This window comes from Loxodonta africana, chromosome 9 (assembly GCF_030014295.1).
Source record: "Loxodonta africana isolate mLoxAfr1 chromosome 9, mLoxAfr1.hap2, whole genome shotgun sequence".
NCBI classification, from domain to species: Eukaryota; Metazoa; Chordata; class Mammalia; order Proboscidea; family Elephantidae; genus Loxodonta; species Loxodonta africana.
In genome coordinates this window covers 9,789,761-9,801,955 of record NC_087350.1, presented here as the reverse complement: position 1 = coordinate 9,801,955, position 12,195 = coordinate 9,789,761, and the positions used below count along the sequence as shown (strand labels likewise).

The window sequence follows — 12,195 nt, the reverse complement described above, 5'->3', positions numbered from 1 at the left end:
AAGGGACAAAGCAACTCACACACCTGGGCCTTGCTCTGAGGGTCAGCGATCATGTGACCTCGGGCTCTCAGAGTCTAACTTCCTGACGGTGTCCCCTGAGGGACACTCCACTTAGGTCCTGTAAGGTTCCTAGGCCCTGACCTTTACACCATAACCGTCTTTCCCGATTTCCAGCTTGCAGAAGTTGCCTGAAAGAACTCCAAGAAGCTCGGAGCTTGATTTCTCTTCTGCGAAAGTGAGTAGCCCTTTCCCTTCTCTCTTGTGCCCATCTTTTTACCAGGGGTCCTGAGTGACCCCAGGGCCGCAGGGCAACAGGGGTGACATGGAGGGCACCTGGGGGGAGAGTACCTGCTGGCAGCCCTTGGTGAAGGAGGACAGAAGCCTGGTGACGTCCAGCCATGTGGAGGTGACGACAGGGTGTGGGGAAGGGCGGGCCACGTCAGGGTGTGGGGAGGGGCGGGTCACGTCAGGCGTCGGGGCGTGAAGGGGGGGCAGGAAGGACGTCTGGGCGTGGGGCGGAGTGGGGGACGTCAGGAGGCGGGGCGGGGGGACGTAGGGCCAGGGGGGATGTCAGGGCGGTGGGGAGGAAGGGTGGGGGGAAGGCCAGGGCAGGGGGCGGGGCAGGAGACGTCAGGTGGTGGGGAGAGGCAGGGTGTGCTCCCCAAGTGCCCGCATCCCTGCTAGGCTTGCCAGGCCCTCCTGGCCTTTGGGCTCCTGGCTGCAACCTGGCCCTCCTGTCTCCTGCAGCCACATTGAAAAGCGGCCTGACAAGGGCAGCTTTCATCAAGGGAAATGTCGAGACCCTTCTGGTGGAGTGCACGAAAGAGAGCCTGCTGAAACACGTGAACCATGTGCCGAACGCCTAGACGATGCTGCTCTGGTGGTGCCCCCTTCCGCTTCCACAGCTCCTCAACCCCAGTCCCCTCGAACTCTGATCTCCACCCTTTCACCAGACCTGATGACCCCCTCAGTTTCTGATCTTTCACCCTCACTGAGTGCCTCTCCACCACCAGAACCGCCCCTTCCCCTTGACAGTCTTTCACCCCCACCACTTGCGCTGCCCCCTCCCCCACCACATCCCCCTGATTCTTTTGCCAGCCTTAACCCTCCAGCAGCCTTCTCTGCCTCACCACCATCGGACACCACTTTGACCCTTTCTCGGTGTGACTCGACGGCGATGGCACTCCCACTGAGCTCCGCTCAGGTGAGCGCATCTCCAGACAACTGCTGGTTGTCTTGTGTCCCAGGGATCACAGGCCTTGACCACACAAGCCATCCCATTTCCACAGTTCCTTGGTGGCGTGCGGCTGCCAAGACCTTGTGCCTCTCCACCTCCAAACACTTCGAAGTCCCACAAGAGCATACTTCCTGCCACCCACAAGAAGCCTCTGTCTGGGGAGATGCCACAAACAGGCAGGTGGAAGCTGCGAGTTCTGTTTTCTTCGACCCTGATGTCCAGAAGCTGCTGGAAATACAAATCACAAAGAGAGCAGCATTGAAGATTTGGAAAGAAAAAGAAAAGGAGGGATCAGACTACCACCTGAATTCTTTGAAGAACATGTTGAAGACATTTGGTGATGAGCAGGACATTATACATCCCCAGCCCTTCTGGAACACCAGTATCAAACCAGAGCAGCTGCCCAGCCCTCAGAAGCCCCTGCACCCTGAGGCCCTGGGGGACCGTTTACAGCAGAAATACAGCCAGCTCTTCTGGGGCCTCCCCTTTCTGCATAGTGAGTCTCTGGTGGCTACTGTCAGGGTCTCTGGTTCCACACTAGAGCTTCCCTCTCTTTTATTCAATGGAATCTCTAATGCCTTACCAATTCAAAAGCAAGCTAAAGAATCCCCACTGTTTTTGCAACCTCAACCCTTGCCCGATCCTGAGGCCCAATCCCAACTTTTGACTCCAACCATGCCTCCACCCCAGGCCCCTATCCTGACCCAGGCCCATCCTCAATCCTCTGTCCCAACTGCACTACCTTCTTCTACTTCTCGGACTAGGGCCTGTGAAGAATCCTGCCTTACAATCCCAAATGAGGCCCAATCACCCATCCCAAATGTGATTTGGTATCTGGAATGTCACTTTTTGAAGAAACAAATGGAAAGTGAGAGTTCTTTACCCTCTATGGTCCAAAGATCTCAGGCAGCTCTTAGTTCTCTCAGTCTCATTCTTCCCCAGGACAGTTGGGCCTCCCAGACCCACAAGTCAGACTCCATCCTTCCTGGGGATTTTATCAGCCCAGAGCTCCGGAAACAACTGGAGCAACACCTCCAAGAAAGGTTCACCCAACAGCAGTGGGGTGTTCCCAGTAGGATCCAAGAGTCTCTGGAGCTGATGCAGCCTCTGGGAAAATTACCAGGGACATGTCAGGCAAAGGACCAGCATGGACTCTCACGGCCATCTGTACATCCAGGCAAGAGCAGGAAGAACATAAAGAAATCCAGGCACCCAGGGAGATCCAGACACTCAGGAAGCTTCCATGCCTGCCACAGGGCAAATACACAGCTAGAGAAGGACCTGGCCAAGGATCTGAGGCATAGTCTGAGGAAGGTCCCAAAATATAATACATCCCAGGGATCAGAAAACTCCCCAGTGAGGGTTCTAGGGGCAGACTCTGAGGAGTCAGAAAGGGAGTTGATGAGGCAATCGGGGATTGACTCAGGAAATTACAAACTAAGGGACTCAAACAAGAAACAACTAGAAAACACCCTGACAGTCCATTTGGGCAGGAAGTTGGAGCAGATTATAGAAGGTCAGATCCCTGTGAGTGTACGCCGTTCCTGGTTTGCTGCCAGTCATACTTTGCCCAAGTCTGACACTCACGTAGAAATTGGAAATCTGGCATTCTTGCAAGCTCAGGCACATCGCATGAACACCACACAGGAGCTTCCATTTTTTGATCCAGGCACCCTACAGATGCTAGAAGCACATATGTCAAGGTTTCGGATGAGGCACAGGTGGTGCCTACCCCTCAAAGCCCTTGAGCCCATAAATCTCTTTAAGACAAGAAAGGCCCACTCCTCACCTCTTCTGCAGTCTGCTTTTCCCTGCTCAGCCACCCATGAATCTTGGGCAGACTTAAGAGCTGAGGCTGACAAGTTCCTGGGAGAAAACCCCCAGTCAGGCTTGGGAGAAAAGGTGACACCAAGAAAGCCAGTCCCCACTCTGGAGAGTCCTCTCCCTGCACCCTCACCTGTAGGTAAAGAACTCCAGGGGTCTCTGAGACAAACACCACCTGACAATGACCCTAGGCCCTCAGAGGTGGCTCAAAGTGGTCAGGAGGGCAGGCAGCCTTTTCAGCCCCTCACACCCAGCATTGTGGGCAGAGCCTCAGAGAGCAGGACTGTCCTGGGGGCCCAGAGGGGCAGCCTAGAGCCGACTAGAAGTCAGTCAGTGACCAGGAAGGAGCCAGGGGAGGAGAGTAGGAGTTATGCCCTAGGAGGCCCCTGCCCTAGTGTAGCAAGGTTGGAGATGAGCTATGAATCCCAATCTTCAGGGGCTGAAGAGACCAGGGAGATGGTGGTGGTCAAGAGGTCCTCAGAGCTACAGCTACAAGATAGAGACGTCTTGAGAACCAGTGTGCTGGCAAAATCCCAAAACATAAATGTGGATCTGAGGGGTTTAGGAGCTCCAGGAACTAGTAAAAGCCAAGTGGAGGTAGGTACAGAGAATGGGCCTCAAGGGTGTCCCACTGACTTGCTACTTCAAGACTGTGCCACTGATGTGCTCCTTGCCTCAGACATCTTGGCCTCTCGGGCCTCTCACTCCTGTCCCCAGGGTATGTCCAGTACAAACATGCCGGTTTCTCAGGTGTTAAGTGACCTTATGGTGGCTGGAAAGAGCAGCCTGGGGCATCAGGAGCCCAAGATCCCAAACCTTTGGAACACATGGAAGAGCCAGAGCAAGATTTCTGCCCCCACTGATGAGAGAAAGGATTTTAAGAGGCGCAAACCAAAAGAGCATGAAGAGAGGCTGGCAGGATTAGGGGCCTCTCCAGCCAGTGGGATGAGCCAGCCTGCCCAGGATAAGACTTTGGTAGAGTCCCTTAGGATCAAGTCCTCCCAGGCCCCACCAGAGAAGGGACAGGCTCTTGCAGAAGGTCACTTCAAAAAAAGGATGAAGCACTTTCTCCAGTGGATTTTCCCCAACAAAAAGGACAAAGGGCAGGATGGTCACCCACAAAAAGAAAAACCTATATCAGCCTCTGGCCAGAGCTGTGGGCTAGTCAAAAGCAAATCAGTCTTTATGGACAGGGGGGCTGCCGAGGCTCAGGCGCTCATGACAGCTGTTGGCCAAATTCTAGAGGAGAAAATGGCACTTCAACAAGGACTTCATGCCTCGAAGTTAAGTTCACAAAAAGAAATTCAGGCCCCAGTCCTTGGACCGTCCTCCCACCACAGAGCTCCCTACTCAGAGCACGGGAGAGTGATGAGTGATACAGCTTGCCATCACAAACGCACCCCTGAGGGCCAGAGTCATCCTACCAGGAACAGGTGGATCAGGGACAGCTGCAGAAGTCTCTGGAAGAGCATGGGATTCAAGACCAGCAATCGGTCATTGCCCACCGGGAAGCCCATGTCCCCAGTCAGTTCCCAGCATGTACCAAGGACATGGGGTGCCTTGGACCACCCTCACCACTGCCCACGTCACTGCCTTCGGGAATATGTCTTGTCTGGTCAACTGGAACAGGCTTCTGCAGCCCTTCTTAGTAGGAAAACTATCCAAGAAAACATTCAGTCTGTGCCAGATTAGCACATCCTCTGTGTGCTAACAGCTTCTCCCAGCCAAGCTACTTCTGGTTCGCCAATACATACCTTTTCCTCCCCATTAGAGGTTGTGGGCTCTGTGCTGTGCTGTGCTGTGCTGGGTGTAGGGGAGGGAGCAGCACCTGCTCCCCCGAGTGACTGCTTTAGTATCTTGAAGGGATGGAGCATGTAGGATGCAGGGAGGTTGGCCGCGGTATTGCACACCCATTTCCACTGCTGGTTCCTTGGTTTGTACCTTGTGTTTTTATAACACTATGAATACAAAAGTAAACAAAAGCATTCGGGGCCCGTCCAGATGAGAAACTCCTATGAAGACCCCCCCCCAGGATCTGTTTCCTCCACTTTCTGTCTTCAACTTTATGCAGCTGCAGGTGGATGGGTTTGCAGAGGCATAATCAGGTCAGGAATTCCCCACTTGGACTCCAGCAAGTGTCCAAGGCAAGTAGCTTCACATGTCACAAAGTGTGTGCAGGACATTTGGGGACTACCCCCAAAACCCCTTCTTCTGCCTGATGAAGGCTGGGGATATGGGCCCCAGGCCCCGCCTCTTGGCTTACGCATCAAGAAATGTACAGGGATTCCCTTCCCCTACCTTCGTCTCTCTCATGCTTTAAAGCAGCAGTTGTCCACGTTCACCCCTGCCCCAAATGAAAAGTGTGCCCTTGAGTGGCCCTGTTCGTGAGTTACTGACCTGCCTCTCTGTCTTAGCCCAGAGAGGGAGCAGACAGCTTGGGGTGAGTGGTACAGGGTGAGTGTGTGTGCAGTTACCACTGACTGCTGGGCACTGTGGACATAGGGTTGGATGTGGTGAAGAACAGTTGAAGGGTTGGAGCCAGCAAAGGGGCACAGGGTGCGCAGAAATGGTGCCTGAGCTACCCTCACCATCTTCAGGCCTGTAAGGGGAGAAGGTAGGGGCTCTACTCCCAGTCTCCCCCGACCCTGCTCCAGCTCAAGCTCCTCCCTCAGCAGCCTCTATCTCCTACAGAGAAGGCTGGCTTAGAGAAATGAAGCCTTCAAGCAGGGAAGTTTACTTTCTCAGTAATATTGAGTGCTAGACAGATGAGTTAATCAATTGGCGAAAGCAGGGACTAGGGAGCTTGGGGGTGACTCCCAGCCTGGAGCCCCTTACACATACACATCTCCAAGGAATCCTCCAGGGACAGAGGGGCTTTAAAGAACTGAGGGTCCCAAAGCAAGTCACACCTGGCTCCCAGTCCTTGCTCACCCCAGACCCACACCCCCAGCGTCAGACAGGTTGTGCCCAACAAGGGGACTCAAGAGACTTGTCTAAATGAGGGGGCATGGTCCAGGAGCAGTCCCTGTTCCCCTCTGCTTCTACACAGGTTTTCCTCTTCTCCAGCCCCAGCCAACATGGGAAGGCAGCAGGGCCCCCAAACAGGGAGAGATGAGGAGCAGTTTCTCTAGAGAAAACTTTGATGTGCTTTGTGCCACACCCAGGGCTCAAGGTAAGGGCCAGCTCCCCTGGGGGAGATTCCTGCTGCAAGGAGATGCCACTGACCTAGGCAACAACAGAGAGCTTTCTGGAGCTGTACACCAAGCCTGCCCTCCACGCCTCAGTCAGGGCACTGAACATGGGGGGAGGCTGGCCCCCAAGGTGGAGGGGGACTTGAGCACAGAGCCTGGCTGCTGGTACAACAGAGTTCTCCTTGCAGCCAGATGCTGCCTTTGGGGCCCTGATTCCAAGCCAGCCACCAGAGTGGGTGTGACAGTGAGAAACGGAGTCTGGACCTACAGGAGGGGCTGAGGCTCCAGGGGCATAGGGATGCCTGGGGTGAGTTCTGGAAGTGTGGGAGGAGCTAGACACTAGACTAACTGCTGCTGAACCCCACTGTTCCTGCCTAAGAAGTACACAGATGGAACAGCGCTGATGGAACAGCAGGGAGAGTGAAAAGAGCAAGTCCCTTCCCTTTCTCTGCACCAGATCTTCCCATACAGTGTGTAGGCCAACAATAGCGAGACAGACCCACACACAGAGCTCACAGAGACCTCGCACAGAGGCCTCCCACCTACCACACACAGAGATCCCACAGAGACATCCCACAGAGACCACACAGAGATCCCAGAGACCTCCTACAGAGACCAAACACAGAGACCCCACAGAGACCTCCCACATACCACACACAGAGATCCCACAGAGACCTCCCACAGAGAGATCTCCCAGAGAGACCACACACATACCACACACAGCAATCCCTACAGAGACCTCACAGAGACTTCCCAGACTCTACACACAGGCCACTTACAAAGACCTCCACAGAAAACTCAGAGACCTCACACAGAGACTCCATACAGATACCTCATATAGAGACTTCATACAGAGATCTCAGAGACCTCCATAGAGCCCTCACAGAAATCTCACCTGTAGACTCCACAGAGACCTCCTACAGAGATCCCACAGAGTCCTCTAAGAGACCTCCCTCAGAGAGCCAGTACAGAGACATGACATCCATCCTTCAGAAGCCAGAGCAGCCACCCACTGACAGGTTCTTCTGAGTGGATGGAAGACCAGCTAGCACACTGGCAGCACAAAAGGAACAGCAGCAGCATACCCCAGAAGGAGCCCTGGTGTTGCAGTGGTTACGTGCTTGGCTGCTAACTAAAAGGGCAGTGGTTCGAACCCACCAGTAGCTCCACAGGAGAAAGATGTGGCAGTCTGCTTCTGTAAAGATCTCAGCCTTGGAAACCCTACAGGGCAGTTCTACCCTGCCCTGCAGGTCTCTATGGTTCGGAATCAACTCGACAGCAGTGGGTTTTTTGGGTGCACCCTAGAGATCCCCAAGACACTTGGACATTGTCAGCAGTACCCCCAAATGTTCATGAATGTTTGTTCTTTTATATCATTGCCTCTAAACAAAAGAATGACATATGCCACGTGTAAACCTGTGAAATTCTTTCCTCCCCAGATTTTCATTAGCCTGAGCTCAGACCCACAGTTTAGAGAATCACAAGTTTTAAACACAACTAAAACTGCCAACATCCAATGAGGGAAAATACCTCATTTCTCTAATTTTAGTTACCGTCCAGTCAAATGACATCATATTTTTTTAATTTGTTCCCGAAAAAATGACTGACTACTTTGAAAACGACATAAGGGAAGTGGTACAGCAAATAGAGTTCGGGAAGGAAACACACCAGTAAAAAGGCATTTGGACTCACACACGCCCCACGGGGGGACTGTGCAACTGGCACATTATCTTGTACATTATAATTAATTTGCACATTTTTTTTAAGGTTTAAGAAATTAAGACTTAAGCAATTAAGAAAATTTAATTTTCATATCTTTCTGTCAGGTTTCTGGGTTTGTTTTATTTTTTTGATGAAACAGCTATCAACTACCTGAAGGTTTTTCACAGATGAATCAGATTTTTGGCAATATTCCTATTATATCCTATGGCAAAATTACATTTTTTAATATTATTTTGTCCTTTGAAATGTGGTGATGTTTCCAGGATACGGCAAAGTCTTAATATTTATCTAGTATAGCTTAAACTGGTTAACCATTTAGAAGGGCTCGTTTTTTAAATAACTCTAAGAAATACATATTTTCTAAGAATTCGGCTCCGTTTTATATTTATCATAGGGCTACATAATGACATATTGCTTGAAATAGTTTTGAAAATTTACAAAATATATCACTTATTCTATGCTTAAGATATACATGTGGCCTAACAAAGTTTCTAGGAAAGGGACATCTTAACATCTGATGTGTTCATTTAATCAACATTTGTGTTATAATAAAATCAAAGGTCTGACTTGTTATATGATTTAGCACTTTCGAAAGGATTCACTCCAATGGGACTACATATTTCTCACTGCTCAAAAGCAACCTGTTGTCCTTATTGTTTTTGTTAAGTGCCATTGAGTCAGTTCCGACTCATAGTGACCCTGTGTACAACATAATGGAACACTGCCTGGTCCCGCACCATCCTCACAATTGTTGCTGTGTTTGAGCCCATTGTTAAAGCTGACGTGTTAGTCCATCTTGTTGAGGGTCTTCCTCTTTTTCATTGACCCTCTACTTTACCAAGCATTATGTCCTTCTCTGGGGACTGGTCCCTCCTGATAACATGCCCAAGGTACGTGAGCCAAAGTCTCACCATCATTGCTTCTAACGAGCATTCTGGTTGTATTTCTTCCAAGACAGATTTGTTTGTTATTCTGGCAGTCCATGGTATATTCAATATTCTCCGTCAACACTGTATTCAAAGGCATCAATTCTTCTGCCTTCCTTAATCATCCAGCTTCGCACACATATGAGGCCACTAAAAATACCATCGCTTGGTTAAGGCACACCTTAGTCCTCAAAGTGACATCTTTGCTTTCTAATACGTTAAAGAGATCTTTTGCAGCAGATTTGCCTAATGCACTACATCGTTTGATTTCTAGACTGCTGCTTCCATGGGTGTTGATGTGGATCCAAGTAAAATGAAATCCTTTACAACTTCGATATTTTCTGTTTATCATGATGTTTATTAGTCCAGTTGTGAGAGTTTTTTTCTTTATGGTGAGATGTAATCTATACTGAAGTCTGTAGTATTTGATCTTCATCAGGAAGTGCTTCAAGTCCTCTTCCCTTTCAGCAAGCAAGGTTATGTCGTCTGCATATTGAAGGTCGTTAATGAATTTTTTTCCAATACTAATGCCGCGTTCTTCATATAATTCGGCTTCTCAGATTATTTGCTCAGCATACAGATTAAATGCTTGGTGGTGCAGTGGTTAAGAGCTCAGGCTGCTGACCAAAATAATGGCAGTTCCAACCCACCAGCTGCTTCTTGGAAACCCTATTGGGCAGTTTTACTCTGTCCATAAAGTCGATATGCGTTGGTATCAACTCAACACCAGTGGGTTTGTTTTTTCATTTTTGGTAGAATTCCCATTCTTTGAAATGTTATCCATAATTTGTTATATACCACGCAGTCAAATGCCTTTGAATAGTCAATAAAACACAGGTAAACATCTTTCTGGTATTCTCCGCTTTCAGCCAAGATCCATCTGACATCAGCAATGATATCCTTTTCTCCATGTCCTCTTCTGAATCCAGCTTGAATTTCTAGGAGTTCCCTGTCAATGTACTGCTGCACTGGCTTTTGAATTATCTTCAGCAAGATTTTGCTTGCATGTGGTATTAATGATATCGTTCAATAGTTTCCACATTATGTTGGATCACCTTTCTTTGGAATGGGCAAAATACAGATCTCTTCCAGTCGGTTAGCAAGGAAGCTATCTTCCAAATTTCTTGGCATAGATGAGTTAGCACCTCCAGAGCTGCATCTGTTTGTTGAAACATCTCAGTTGGTATTCCCTCAGTTTCTGGAGCCTTGTTTTTCACCACTGCTTTCAGTGCAGCTTGGAATTCTTCCTTCAGTACCATCAGATCTTGATCATGTGCTACCTCCTGAAATGATTGAACATCAACCAATTATTTTTGATACAGTGAGTGTGTGTGTTCCTTCCATCTTCCTTTGATGTTTCCTTCATCGTTTAATATTTTCCCAGTAAAATCTTTCAGTATTGCAACTCGAGGCTTGAATTGTTCTTCAGTTCTTTCATCTCGAGAAATGCCAAGTGTGTTCTTTCTTCCCTTTTGGTTTTCTAACTCCAGGTCTTTGCAGATGTCATTATAATACTTTACTCTTCCTCTCCAGCTGTTTGAAATCTCCCGTTCAACTCTTTTACTTCATCATTTCTTCCATTGGTTTTGGCTACTCGACATTCAAGAGTAAGTTTCAGAGTCTCTTTTGACATCCATTTTGGTCTTTTTTTTTTTTTCTTTCCTGCCTTTTTAGTGACCTTTCGTTTTCTTCATGTATGATGTCCTTGATGTCATTCCACAACTCATCTGGTCTTTGGTCATTAGTGTTCAATGTGTCAAATTCTTGAGATGGTCTCTAAAATCAGGTGGGATATACTCGAGGTTGTATTTTGGTTCTGGTGAACTTGTTCTAATTTTCTTCAGTTTCAACTTGAACTTGCATAAGAGCAATTGATGGTCTATTTAACAGTCGGCTCCTGGCCTTGTTCTGATTGATGATATTGAGCTTCTCTATCATCTCTTTCCACAAATATAGTTGATTTGATTCCTTTGTATTCTACCTGGTGAGTTCCACATGTTTAATCACTGTTTAGGTTGTTGAAAAAGGTATTTGCAATGACAAAGTCTTGCAAATTAGGTCTTGCAAAATTCTATCTTGCTATCTCCAGGGTAGTTTCTATCACCAAGGCTATATTTTCCAACTACTAATCCTTCTTCTTTGTTTCCACCTTTCACATTCCAATCACCAGTAATGATCAATGCATCTTGATTGCACATTTCATCAATTTCACTGCAGAAGTTGTTGAAAGTCTCCAATTTCTTCATCTTTGGCGTTAGTGGTTGGTGCATAAATTTGAATAATAGTAGTATTAATTGGTCTTCCTTTTAGGGGTATGGATATTATCCTATCACTGATAGCATTGTACTTTAGGATAGATCTTGAAATGTTCTTCTTGACAGTGAATGTGATGCCATTCCTCTTCAATTTTTCATTTCTGGCATAGTAGACCATGATTGTCCAATTCAAAATGGCCAATACCAGTCCATTTCAGCTCAATAATGCCTAGGATATCTAGTCAAGTGTGTGTCCCTGGTTATGTCTCTCAAATTGCTCTTTGGGATGACAGTGTTACAGTCCTTTCTTTAAGGGGCGATGACCTAATGCAAGTACTCTTCTGGCCTATTTGTTTCAACAAGAAGTTATCTTTTTCTACTCTCTGTAATTTATAGATTTATAACCTATTTTTTTAACCTATTTTTCTATTTTACCCCCTTATAACATCATTGAATCACAAACAGTAGAATATGGTCATGATGTCCTCTAATATTCTATTGAGTCATATTTTTATATAGTGCAACTTATACAAGTATGTTTAATGATCAGAAAATAATGGGATCAATTAAGAATTTTCATACAGGAAATGTTTTACAAAAAGTAGTGGTTTTAGTATATCCTTTTCAAGTTGATTATTTTAACAAGGTTAAAATAAATATTATTCTTCAGCCTTCTGAATTAAAGGTATTCAGAGTGGCAATAAAGTCTGGAAAGAGGCAAATATCTATAATAAATAGTTTATTGTTATGACACGATGAGTGTGTTGTTCCCCACTAGCAATTCGTAGTTCAATAAACTGTGCAAAATTACAGTGAGTGATGTGCAGTAAATCAACATTTCCAGATACATACGCTTCTTGCATATGTATCTGTCTTAGCTTGCCTCAGATGACTTGTATGTCTAATTTTCACTGTACCTTTTACCCCTGAAGACACAATCAAGGGGGTTCAAGTATGTTTTAAAGTTTTGCCACTACCTCTGGACTTTATGGCCTCCTTTTTAATATTATTATATTTTAATAAGATTTACCTACTGTACA

General features: G+C 47.4%; 1 protein-coding gene across 1 annotated transcript; it reads left to right on the top strand.

Annotated features, from left to right (window-relative positions):
• Positions 1 to 322: 322 nt before the first annotated feature.
• LOC104846922 (spermatogenesis-associated protein 31A6-like) lies at positions 323 to 4,753 on the top strand. The gene is made up of 2 exons (XM_064290958.1): positions 323 to 444; positions 748 to 4,753. Exons 1-2 carry the CDS (start codon positions 323 to 325, stop codon positions 4,751 to 4,753), a joined length of 4,128 nt encoding a protein of 1,375 aa, XP_064147028.1.
• The last annotated feature ends 7,442 nt before the right edge of the window (positions 4,754 to 12,195 follow it).